Consider the following 13,261-nt stretch of genomic DNA (forward strand, 5'->3'; position numbering starts at 1 on the left):
CACCATGGGGGATTCAGGGAGGGACTCCTTACCTACAGAGCCTCGCACTGATGAAACCTCACTCTACAGCCCCTTCCTATCGTCCTAATCCCATTCCATCGTAGGGTCCTACTCCCCTTACATCGTAGGGTCCCACTCCCATGGCATCACACGGTCTTACGCCACTCCATTCCACTCTTGCTTCGCTAGAACATCGTCGACGGACTTCCTCTGGCAACGCGCACCGACGCTCGTCTCAAGGCAGCAAGCGTCGTGAGAGACGAAGTGGCGGCGGATCTTGTGGTTTCGCATGTTTTGGTAGTGGCGGGGAACGGAGTCCCCACTTTCAGAGCGTGTTGCCCCTGATGCAGAGGACGAGGATACTGACACACCCATGCCAGACACACATGGATGCTACTACAGGGTTAAATATGGCGGGGAGGTGGACTTCGACACAGCACAGGGTAGGGCATTTCGACGCCATCTACAAATTCTTATACATTCAACGTATAAGAACTGTTTTATAAAGTTTAGAGACCAACTGCCTGATCATGCACGGTACATTGAGGACGCTTTGTTAGCTAGATTTCCAAACGCCCCCGATCAACGTTTTTCACAACAATGGTTGGAGGGCTACATAAGGACATTTCTGAAAAACAAGCAGTTCAATGTGCGACGCGCAGCAGCCACCCTGGTCAAAGATCCAAATAGGAGTTACAACAGTGGCAACATGGCAGACACGGAGTGGGAGTGGGCAATTCAAGAAAAGAGCGATCAAGCTGACGGGCTCAACATACAAATAACAACGCGAGGCTCACGCAAGACAAACTCCCACGCACTATGGCTCAGGAGGCAAGGGAGCTTGGAAGGATAAATATGTAAGATCAATTGAATTATAACGTCGATCGGTGATTATAAAGATTGTAGTTGATGATTTGGTATTGTTATTGCTAACTTAGGAAAATATCACTCTCTCTTGACCAACCAGAGAGATGGTCAAGTATCGGGAGCGACATACAGAATTTGATCCTTGGTGATGGTTGTTTGAAAACAACCACATCTCTCTCGAGCAATTCGACGCGGCAGTTGGATCACTACAAGCGATAAGTTTAAACAAGTAATTTTGTATCAATTGTTTTGAGGTGTTGATAATTGTTTAATTTGGTTTGGGTTTATGTAGAGTCAAAGTAATCAAACATATTTGCCTCTGAACGACGACGAGATAGAGGAGAATTAGATAGACAAATATTTTGTCCAAACTTTCGTAAAGTCCCAATGTGCCACAATGTATATACAACTATTTACTTTTTATTGTAACTTTTTTAAATAGTTGATCTTCTGCATTTTAAATTGTCAAAGTAAACTAAAATCAATTTCAATTCTTTGGTATTTTTTATACTCTTCCAAAAAACAATTGATGTTTCATTGTTTTATGCAGGTCAAAAATAAAGGTGCTCATTTGGGCCATCCAAAATTGGGTGGCCCAAATGAGTGCCTTTATTTTTGAATTGGCATGTAGCGGCAATAAGCACGATAATAAATGCGACAAACTGGCGTTGTAATAGCAGCGGGTATATTGCCGCGACTATTACCGCGTTTATTGCTAAGAAACCACTACTGCGTCCATAGCCGCTCCCACAAATTTTTCTCTCTCCTTTTTCCTTTGTTTTTCAGCGGCTATGGACACGGTTATAGACAACTCCTCTTATAGTGTATCTTACATATACTGATAATCTGCAAAAAATTGGCAACACCCTCCTTATATAGGGATATAAATTTCAAACCAAACACGTGCCACCTACTTAGTAAGATTCTCATATAGGGTTTAAAGCAATGGAAGTGAAAATGTAGAAAATTTCCTTGAAGAAAACAATGGTCCGGTTTGCTTCTCCTTGGCTTGTGTTGGCTTCATTGTCTCCATCTTCAGAACTAGAGTTTCCTATAGACCAAAGAAAACAATGGTCGATACGTCAAAACAAGCCAAAGGAATGAGACAAGAAACTTAATGTAAAAGATGTCATGAAGAAGTAGAGGTAACCTGCTTTGCAGACCAAAGAAAACAATGGTTGATACATCAAAACAAAGAAAGAGAGAAGCAACTTAATGTTGAAGATGTCATGAAGAAGTAGAGGTAACTTGCTTCTTGTGTTGAGCTATCACACAGTACATCACCTTGATTGACCAAGACATCGCGTCCAAAGTTGGCTTCGAGAATGTCGAACATAGTCTTGTCAAATGATGGGGGCAAGCTGTGTTTTTTTCGCTCTTGTGAATCTGTTTTCCAATAAGAGCTCAACCCAGTTGGTGGTGTCCCATCCCAATCTGGAACCTTCTTGTACTTTGGGAAGCGATTTTCCCACTTGTCTCGACATTGAAGGGCGATTATGTAGCACCCTCTTCTCTTGCACCCAAGCCGAGATGCGACACCACCTTTCGTCCAAGCTTAGAAATTTATTCCACCTCTTTGTAGCCGCCATCCTCATATCCAGACGGCACTTTGCCTCAATGAGAGTTCAAAACTCCTCCATGTACTAATTGTCTTGCATGATGGGTACATCCCACACCGCCATTTTGGCTCGATGTGCTCTCTCTGCATCTTGCTTTCTTTGGTGCTTCTAAGTAGTTTCAACAAGCTCAACACGAGGTCTTGTGGTAATATAGACACAAAGTTTGGGAGTTCTCGTGGTAAGTTTGTCACATGAGGAATGCCGCTAACTTCTTCTACGTCACACTTTCATTACTTCGTTAGCGTAGAGGGCAAAATCGCAATGCTGCACTCTCGTTAACCCACGTGTCCGGCATTTTCTAACGGCTCCCTCGTTATTTTTAACGAGCCTCGCTTTTTCAATCGCAGGCACGCTCGCTGCAGCAGCTCGTCAGCTCGTCTCCACAGGTTGTCTCTTGCGCTCAATCGCTTTAGCATCTCCCATAGGCTCCAGGCAGCCTGAAGCGAGCCTTAATATTATTGATCAAAACTACAAAACTATGCATGGCAGGAGCAAAGAGGAAGATACCAAAGAGAACGTAGCTGGGGGGCCCATGAAAGTACTGCCCCCATGGATGATTCGAGATTGAATGAACTTAACTGCAGAGCAACGAGGTGATGTTAAGCCAGAGGCGAAGTCTGAAGACCAGAAACTCGCAGATGGCTTGGCAACCATTGCAGCAAGTATAGATTCAAAAGTGCTTGAGGATGACAAGGAAGCAAAGCAAAGGAAGTTATAGGTGGCCAGACAACATTTTTAAACACAGCTCCAGGAATGCAAATCTTATTTTGGGGTTTTTTTTGGCAGGAAGAGTATGCAAAGGCATATTATGCTGCTTTGATGCAAAGGCAACAAGATGCCATGATTGGCTCTTTGGGCAACAGTGACGCCATGGCAGGAGCACTGCCAGGGTCAGCTGCTTGAGCGGGCACTTTGAAGTTTTTGAATGCTACCTCTGAGATCAGCCTTGTCCTCATGTGTGCTACTTGGCAGACTTTGAATCTCCTATTTCTTGGTCGCCTCAAGGAAGCTAAAGTTGAGCGACTCAGTGAACAATTTTGGCGCGAGCTTATGGAGATCCTCTTTGCCATGATCATCTTCAGAGACGAATTCAATGTGCCCTTTGTGGCTATGGTGACTGTTTTACTCTTCATCAAGGCATTTCATTGGCTTGCTCAGAAGTGGGTGGAGTTTATTGAGACAACTCCAGCAAACTCACACCTTTTCCACATTCGGATGGTGATCTCCTTTCCTATGCTGCTCCTCTTCTTGGATTGCACCTTCCTATACACACATGTTGCCTCTCTTTCCTATACAATAGCACAAAAAGTGCTTGAGGACTTCTTGTGTGCGGAATGTCGCCACTTGGAATGCATTAATTGCGGGATGTGCGTAACAAGAGCAGGGCAAGAAAGCTCTAGGCTATTTTCAGCGAATACAAAGCAAGTGCATCTCTCCCAATTCAATCACCTATACTTTCGTGTTGAAGTCTATGCTTAGACCTTGAAGGCATGTGGCTCTACGCGAGTGCTCGAGGAGCGTCCTCCGGGGTGTGGACTCTTGGAATGCACTCGTCGCGGGATATGCACAACAGGATCAAGGCCAAAAAGCTCTAGGTTGTTTTCAGCTACCTATCCAGACTATCGACTCTTGGAATGCACTGATTGCATGATTTTCCACAAGAGAAAGCTCTAGTCTATTTCCAACAAATGCAACCACCTATGTCTTGTAGGCTATGCTTACATCTTGAAGGCACATGGCTCCACACAATTGCTCAAGGAGCTTCCTTTTCGGAGTCTGGACTGTTGGAATGCACTGATTGAAAGATTTTCCCCTATAGAAGGGCCAGAAAGCTCTAGTCTGTTTTTAGCAAATGTGATGCGAGGGCCTCTCTCTAGATGCAATCACATAATCGTGCATCTTGAAGACATGTGACTGTAAGCAAGATGCAGATATGTCGTGCTTGGCACTACCTTGGTCAATACGTATGCCAAATGTCGAGCGCTTGAGAAAGCACAAAAAGTGCTTTGTGCGGAATGTCGCCTCTTAGAATGCACTACTTGCGGGATGCAAAGCACGTGTATCTCTCCAAATTCAGCCACATATAATTTTGTATTGCAGGCTATGCTTACATCTTGAAGGCATGTGGCTCTACGCAATTGCACGAGGAGCTTCTTGTCCGGAGTGTGGACTCTTGGAATGCACTGATTGCAAGATTTGCTCCTATGGCACGACCAAAAATCTTTAGTCTGTTTTCAGAAAATGCAAAGGGACGGCCTCTCTCCAGATGCAATCACATAAGCATGCATCTTGAAGGCATTTGGTTGTACGCAAGATGCCAATATGTTGTGATTGGCACTACCTTGCTCGATATGTAAGCCAAATGTCGAGCGCTTGAGAAAGCACAAAAAGTGCTATGTCCGGAACGTCACCTCTTGGAATGCATCGATTGCGGGATGCAAAGCACGTCTACTCTCCAAATTCAGCCACATATACTTTTGTCTTGCAAGCTATGCTTACATCTTGAAGGCATGTGGCTCTACGCAATATTTGCTTGAGGAGCTTCTTGTCCGGAGTCTGAACTCTTGGAATGCACTGATTGCAAGGTTTCCCCCTATGGCAAGGCCAGAAAGCTCTAGTCTTTTTTCAACAAATGCGAAGCGAGTGCCTCTCTCCAGATGCAGTCACATAAGCGTGCATCTTGAAGGCATGTGGATGTACGCAAGATGCCGATATGTAGTGCTTGGTACTACCTTGATCGATATGTATGCCAAATGTGGAGCGCTTGACAAAGCACAAAAAGTGCTCTGTCTGGGATGTTGCCTCTTGGAATTCACTAATTGTGTGATATGTGCAATAACAGAAGTGCCATAAAGATTTACAATGTTTCCAGCAAATGCAAAGAAAGTCGACATGGGCTTAAAAAGTACACCACACTTGGCATACATGTCAACCAAAGCATTGCCAAGCACGACATCTTTTTGTAACAGCCCCTGCCTAACAATCTCATCATGACTATGCTTGCCCATGATAACTGGAGACGTATGTGGAGATAATAAAAAATATACATCTCTCTCTCTCTCTCTCTCTCTCTCTCTCTCTCTCTCTCCTCACCCCCCCCCGTTTTTGTCTTCTTGTTTTCTCTTACCCTCGGACTCTGCGGCTAACGAAGCACTCTAGTTTGAGACTTGGTGTGGCCTCATCTAAGGGGATGGAGCTCCTACAAGACACGTCATCGAAGGTCATAAGCTATCCAAGGCTGATGTTGAGGCCACAACAAACAAAGATGGGGTGATCGTTGGCATGGTTGCACTAGTTGTCATTGAATGTGCAGCACTCCGACTCATGGCATTGAGACCATCTTCTTGGGAGTCGAAGGCCCGCAAGTTGAGGTCAAACCCTTGTTCCATTTCGTTGTCGATGAGAGAGAGAGAGAGAGAGAGAGAGAGAGAGAGAGAGAGAGAGAGCAGTGAAGGAGTGCAGACAAGTGCTCGTGTGAGAGCCATGCTGGCTAGGCGGTGCAGCTTGTGGTAGTGAGAGAGTCCACAATAGTTCTTTCCAATTGGTCGCCTTCATTACGAAACACATGACGTGGTGGACCCTGTTTTGATCGCCAGTTAACGAGGTTGCACAGAAGCAACTCTTATCGTTTTCGACAAATTGGAGAAAGTGTTCAACTCAGCCAAGGTACTCACGCTCGTGCACATTCAAATAACTCCGACCAGGCTGGAGTGAACCCCCGTCCATACGAATCCTCTCTTATTGTATTTTTGGATATCAATTTCCTATTGGAGTCGCCTAGGTAGTATGTGGCAGCACATGTTGATGCCATGCTTGTGCAAAAGGAAAGGTGGGAACTTGTAAGACGAGATTCTAACAAAATGGAAAAAGCCTCCCAATAGCGTACATAGTGAAAAATGCACATTGCAATTCAAACCGGCAACCCTTATTAGAGACACGTAGTGTGCGAGGGGGAGAGAGAGAGAGAGAGAGAGAAAGGGGGGGGCCAAGAACTTTGTGCCGAATGCGTAGACTAGCCTATGAAGAGTCCACACGCATAGCGACAATCTTGTTGGAAACGACTTTCTTGCTTGCGGAGACAGATGCTCGTCTGCCGAGTGCCCCGGGGGCCGGCCCCATTCTCCATTCAATCGGCGCCCAAGCCCCAAGGGATGGCGTAAACCATGCAGGGTCTGGTAAATTAGTAATTACTTAAGAAGTGACTAGCCTATTAAGGTATCAGTAGCTGCCGCATTAGATGAGCGCGCTCTCGACTTTTGAGGTTCGAGTCTGGCGTTCTCTCCTAAGATGCCACCCTATTTTCCACGCACAGTCAGGACTCAGTGCATACAGCCAGGCGGTACCTACTACTAGGTACTCTACTCTTCTGCGCCTCAGTTTATTTCCACAACTGTTCACTTCACTGAAGCCACTGTAGTTCTGAAATCCTGATTTCTGTGTAAAGCCTGACTGTGTCTGTTCTGTGCCAAGACTGACTGTGTCGTTACGGCCCCCTCCATGCCTTTGCCTGTGCCGCCAAATGGCAAGGCCCTTACAGAGATAGACAGGACCTGGTAGAAGAGAGTAGAGATGAAGAGCGGCCTTGTCCAGCAGATCATCAAGGCGCTCACCAATGCCTTGTTCGGCCTCTTCATGCTTGGGGTCCTCATCTTCACCATCGTCTCTGTCCGCTACCAGCCTCCCGACCCCTGGCTCGAGCCTGGCCAAGCCGTCACTCAGCTCGTCTTGAACTCTGTCCTCCCCAATGCCACCTTCCAAACTGATGACTCTGTCCTTCGCACTGGCGAAGACTTCTCGCTGTCCGCCACCGACAACGCCACTTTCATCCTAGTGGAAGAGCCTGCTATCACCGAAGAGCAGATCAAAGAGCAGCAGATCGCAGTTTCTGATGCCGCGGAGGATGGTAGCCCTGATGTCGTTGCTTGCTCCTCACAAGACAAGCCCGTCAACTGCTCAGATCCGGCTGTCCTAACCACCATTGTCGCTTACAATCTCCAGCAGTATCCAGATCTCAATTTCTTCTCCTATCAGGTCCCTGTTAAAGGGTTGGGAGAAGATGAATGTGATGTGGCTTGGAAGTTCAGAGCAAAGAAAGAGAAATCCTGGCGAATGTACAGGGATTTTCGGCGGTTCACGCTTGTGATAAATGCGGCTTGCAACTTGAGTGTGCTGGATGCAGGACCCTGGCATTCAGGCAAAAATGCAAAGCACTTTGTGGCCCGGAGGAATGGTCCCTTCGCAGGTCGGAGTCTGCCCAAACGCAAGCCACGGCCGGCAGCGGAGGCGATCGTAGAGAAGAATGTGACAGTGATGGAGGAGATTGAAGTGATAGATGACTCTGTTGCCAAAGCTGATGTCGATACATTTCGGCAGCACAGGTATCTCTTTTATGGCAGGGGCGGTGACCATTGCAAGAAGATGAGTCATTACCTGTGGAGCTTTCTTTGTGCTTTGGGAGAAGCCCGATACTTGAATAGAACCCTTGTTGTGGACCTCAACCTATGCTTGTCGTCGACAAACAACCCCGGCCATGATGATGAAGATGGAAAGGACTTCAGATTGTACTTTGATTTTGCTCACTTGAAGGATGCTGCATCTGTGATAGAGCAGAAGCAGTTCTTAGGAGAGTGGGGCTCTTGGAATCAAGACCATTCTCACAATCAAGCAACCTACAGAGAGGTTGTAGGAAACACGGTCACTCCAATGGATCTGCAGCAAGAGAAGAGCACTATCATCATGCGGAAGTTCGACCTGCCGGAGCCCGACAATTACTGGTACAGAGTATGTGAGGGGGAGACGGAGAATGTGGTGCAGAGACCATGGCATTTGCTCTGGAAGTCGAAACGGATCATGGATATTGTGAATGCAATTTGTGGGCTGATGGAGTGGGACTTTGATGCAGTTCATGTAGTGCGGGGGGAGAAGGCCAGCAACAAGGAGCTGTGGCCCAATTTAGATGCTGACACATCTCCTGAGTCACTGATCAGTAGGTTAAGGGATACTATCGACACGTCAAGGTATATGTATATTGCGACCAATGAGAGGGAACCAGGATATTTTGATGCTGTAAAGGAAGTGTATAGGCATGCCTCCACGCTTGACGACTTCAGTGCTTTGTGGGCAAAGGATAGCTTATGGTATAATCAAACTCTCGAGCTCACCAACGGAAACCCTGTGGAATTTGATGGATACATGAGGGCGGAAGTAGACACAGAAGTTACTTTGAGGGCGAAGCAAAAAATCGAGACCTTTGGCTTTCTGACCAGGGATTGCAAGGATGGAGTCAACACTTGCTAGGGTATGACCCTTACACACTTAGCATGAGATTCTTTAGGTCATATGCTAGTGCATATGAGTTGAAATTGTTGTTTGCATGTATATGGCCTTGTGCCCATGTATGGAGATGTGTAAGCAACCAAAATTATGTGGTTTAGTGTGTTACAAAGGTAGTTTGGCATGGCAATCAATAAATTTCTTGTGTTCTTGTTTGGCCTTTATTACATTTGTCAACTTCGATAGGTGTCCAACTTCCAATTTGTGTCTGAGTAGAATCCACAGAAAGTATATGCAGGCGCGCATATATATATATATATATATATATATATATATAATGGGTGCGATGGAGAACTTGTAACAGATTGCTATTAGCTGGTGTGAATTCATGTCATCGGTTTTGACAGAGTCCTCTCTTTGTGCCATAACCTGTTCTGTTAAATGCGATGTCGCCGCTAGTACTAACTAGACTTACATGGATCTCATCTGCTAAAATGTAGGTTTGATTGATGTGCCTCATACTCTTGTCTGGAATTATAGTCTTTGATTGCTAAAGTTTCATACCTAGAAAGCCTAAAGGGCATGCTTATTGGCAAGCATCCAGGAAAATTGCATTTGCATTGAAATGGAGCTGAGCAAAATGCATAGGTGCCCCCACGCTTTGATATGGCTTGAGGAAAAAAACCCTCGTCAAATAGGTCTCTTTGGATTGTTCCTATCACGTATAAGAAGGGAACCCTTTCTACCACTGAATTTAAGTGTGGTAGATTGGTTATCCCAACTTCCTCTTAACAGGTCTTGAGTTGAAGACTCGTTGGATAGATCTTAAGGTCCAAGATTGTTTCTGTAAAAGATGGAGAATCTTTTTGAATGGAGATCAGCCCATATCCTCTTGAGAAAGCTACTGTTGAGAAAGCTACTGTCTTCATCCTCTTTTCTTTGTGGTGGTTTGAAGTGTTGTAGAGGCCAGCCCCCCAATCCTAAAGAATGTCGGGTTGCATTTTGATGAGCTATATGTGGAAGAAAATAAGCATAGATGGTCAATTGTAGAAAAAAAGGTGGACAAAATGCTCATCCTTGATGCGAATGTACTCAATATGAAAGCTACCTTATTTGATTGAACTCTCTTCGTGCGATTTAGCCTACATCTTTGTGAATGAACTCTCTTCGTGTGTCTTATGTGTGCTTGCAAGAGCCCAAGCTCTCGTTTGCTATCTTTGCACAAGCTAAGCCTACCAGTGCCAAAACTTGTCCCACATAACTAGGGATACTCTTTGACTTGTAGCAGATGGTATGTGTGATACTTTTACATTCTACTCATGATGGGTCCTCATTGATACGTGCTTCAAGTGGGAGTCACATAGAAAAGAGGCATAGGCCATAGCCCATCCCTTGCATGGAGAAAGGCACAACAAATTCTAAACTTGTCCTATAAAACTGCTTTAGATTGTGATGTATGTTTTTCCAAATGGATCTCTCAAAAATTTATTACTCACTTGTTAGCCCTTTTAGCCCATGAAATACATGCTTAGTGCTTATGATAGTTGATGCCAAATTTTGAAAGAGGCTTTGAAACAAACATCGCTTCATCAATATGTATGAGGATTTTCTTATATTTTGTTCCTTGGTAGACCTTCAATGTGGATTTTCCTAAATATGCTTGATCTCATTTTCTATGCTCTAAATTATGCACATCAAGGAGTGCTAGGTTTTGTGCTTAGCTCACGCCATGGAGCACCACCCATAGCACAATTTGACGAAATACATTGCACTTGGACTAGAGATACCTTTACCACTTTTGGTTGATTCTTGCACATAACATCATTAGTGATGTTAGCAAGAGCTCACCTCTTAGGCTTATATAATGGTGATTGTACTTGTTTCATTTCAATCTTAATCAATCAAGCCTACTTTGTGTGCACTTGCTATTGTCTCTCTCTAATTATCATTGGCTTAATCTAATTAGCTCCATGATTAACCATGAATGCTAGCGTTACCTACCCACCATAATGTTGGAAATAGGGTTGCAAGGAAACAACACAACTTGGGAAGACGAAGGAAGCTCAGGGCACACAACAAAGAGTGTATTACTTAGTGTGCAATGGAAAGATAAGATAGCCCTAGAGTGATGGACATATATACAATGCACAAGGGGGAAAATCTCACATTGTGAGGGAAAAAATACCCCGACGGTCCTAAGTGTTTTCATACACATTACTACCATGTGTATATGGTAATAAATCCTCCCTAGGAGTGATGTAGTGAACGAGAGTTGGCACATAGAGTATAGGGAAGTGCCATGTCCTGAGGACATGATCAGTCCACAAAGGGGAGTAAGCTCAAAGCTTTGCGAAAAGCTTCGACCTTCTCACAAGACAATGTCTTTGTGAAAAGATTTGCAAGGTTGTCTTGTGCTAGCACCTAGGCCAAGCAGATCTCTCCTGTTGAGAGTCTCTCCTTGACATAGTGGTAATGCACCTCAATGTGGCGTGTGCAAGCATGAAAAATTGGGTTCCTTGCAATTGTCAATGCGCTCTGACTATCAATGTAGATGATGTTGCCAACAATGTCCTATCCAACACCCAAATCAACCATAAGGCGTTTGAGCCGTACACACTCAATCGTAGATGTGAAGAATGCCTTATGCTCAGCCTCACGACTGGAAGTGGCCACAGTAGGTTGCTTCTTTCTCAACCATGATATGCATGAATTGCCGAGCATGAAACAAAAACCACTTGTGACACACGCGTGTCAAAACAACCAGCCTAATCTAAGTTCGAAAAAGCATGTAAACTTGGCGTGGCAATGATTCCCCCTTGGGATAAGGTAAACCTGGCGTGGCAATGATCCCCCCTTGGGATAAAACAACCCAAGATGTAAAGTGCCACTCAAGTAGCGAAAGATCCGTTTGACAGCTTGCCAATGCTTAGACGCTAGGCTATGCATAAATCTAATGACCTGGGAGAATGCAAATTGAATATTCGGCCTCGTGTTGCATACATAAATAAGGCATCTAATAGTAGTTTGATCGGCAGGATCACCAACATCATGAAGACTCAATTTCAAACCTATTTCCATGGGTGTGGTAATAGGTTTGCAGTCCTCAAGTCCAAACTTACATAGCAATGTCTCCATGTAACGTGCCTTACACAAGGCAATACACCATCACACTACTTAAATTGTATGCCCAAGTAATGATGCAACAACCCCAAATCTTTCATCTTGAAAGTAGCATTCAAATTAGCCTTAAATTCAGCAATATGTGCTAGCAAATCATCCACATATAGAACAACAATGAGAAGTACATCTATCTCACGCTTTACATACAAAGTGCTTTCGGTTGGATTGTTACAAAAGCTTTGTTTGACCAAATGAGTGTCATCTTTCTCATGACAAGCACGAGGAGATTGCTTCAACCCATACAAAGCTTTCTTACATTTGCATACTTTATCTTCCTACCCTTTAATGACAAAACCGTGAGGCTGCGTTACATAAACTTCCTCAAATATGTCACCATTCAAGAAAGCAATAACAATAACTGATTGATGTACATCCCATCCAAAATGAGCTGCCAATGCACTTAGAAACACACAGTAGTCATACGACAAGTGGGAGCAAAAGTTTCTTCATAATCTATACCTTTGTGCTTTGCATAATGCTTTGCAACAAATCGAGCCTTATAGCGATCAATCTCACCATTCGGTTTACGCTTCAACTTGTAAACCCACTTCGTACCAATGGCCCTTTTTCCAGGAGGCAAACCACATAAATTCCATGTGTCATTTTCTATAAGTGCATCATATTTTGATTGCATGGCAGCCATCCAATTTTTTGAATTCTGTGCTTCATCAAAAGACATAGTTTCCTCTACATCACACAAGCTAGAAACAACCAAAGCATAACAATCTGATGCATGGCGAGAACCTGAACGAGTACGACTAAACAAAGGTGCATCCAATTTACTATCACATAAAGTATGCCCCATCCATTTTGGCATATACCTCTAGCCTGCTCATTGTTAGCCCTTTTCTCATCAAGTATATCATGTACATCTGCATCAGTAATAGGCTGATGTGTAACATTTTCAAAACCCCCCATAGATTGTACATTTGTCTCATTTGAATTACAGTCAAATTTTCACCACTAAAAAGAGGCAACAAACTGTCATGAATGTCTTGTGAGCTTACATTATTGTGTCAATACATGTTAGTAAGGGTTGGACAGAATCTTCCACAAACAGAACATCTCGTTAAACCAAGATATGCTTTGTTTGTGGATGGTACAACCTATAACCTTTGCTTTCAGTACTACAACCAACAAAAATGCATTTGAGAGCCTTATCATCTAATTTTCTGCGATGTGTTTGTGGCATTAAAGCATAAGCCAAACAACCAAAAACGCGCATGTGATCAATATATGGCTTTCTATCATTGAATGCTTCATACAGAGTCATAGACTGCAAAGCTTTCATAGGCCACGTGTTAAGTACATAAGTGGCACAC

The 13,261-nt window shown here is 44.2% G+C and overlaps 1 protein-coding gene across 1 annotated transcript; it reads left to right on the forward strand.

The window, feature by feature from the left end:
- Positions 1-6,565: 6,565 nt before the first annotated feature.
- On the forward strand, positions 6,566-8,970 carry LOC147464349 (uncharacterized). Its single transcript, XM_086514349.1, has 2 exons — positions 6,566-6,839; positions 6,957-8,970. Exon 2 carries the CDS (start codon positions 7,056-7,058, stop codon positions 8,781-8,783), a length of 1,728 nt encoding a protein of 575 aa, XP_086370475.1. The 5' UTR covers positions 6,566-6,839; positions 6,957-7,055; the 3' UTR covers positions 8,784-8,970.
- The last annotated feature ends 4,291 nt before the right edge of the window (positions 8,971-13,261 follow it).

The sequence above is a fragment of the Adiantum capillus-veneris genome, chromosome 1, assembly GCF_014529385.1.
Source record: "Adiantum capillus-veneris isolate H3 chromosome 1, ASM1452938v2, whole genome shotgun sequence".
Classification (NCBI taxonomy): Eukaryota; Viridiplantae; Streptophyta; class Polypodiopsida; order Polypodiales; family Pteridaceae; genus Adiantum; species Adiantum capillus-veneris.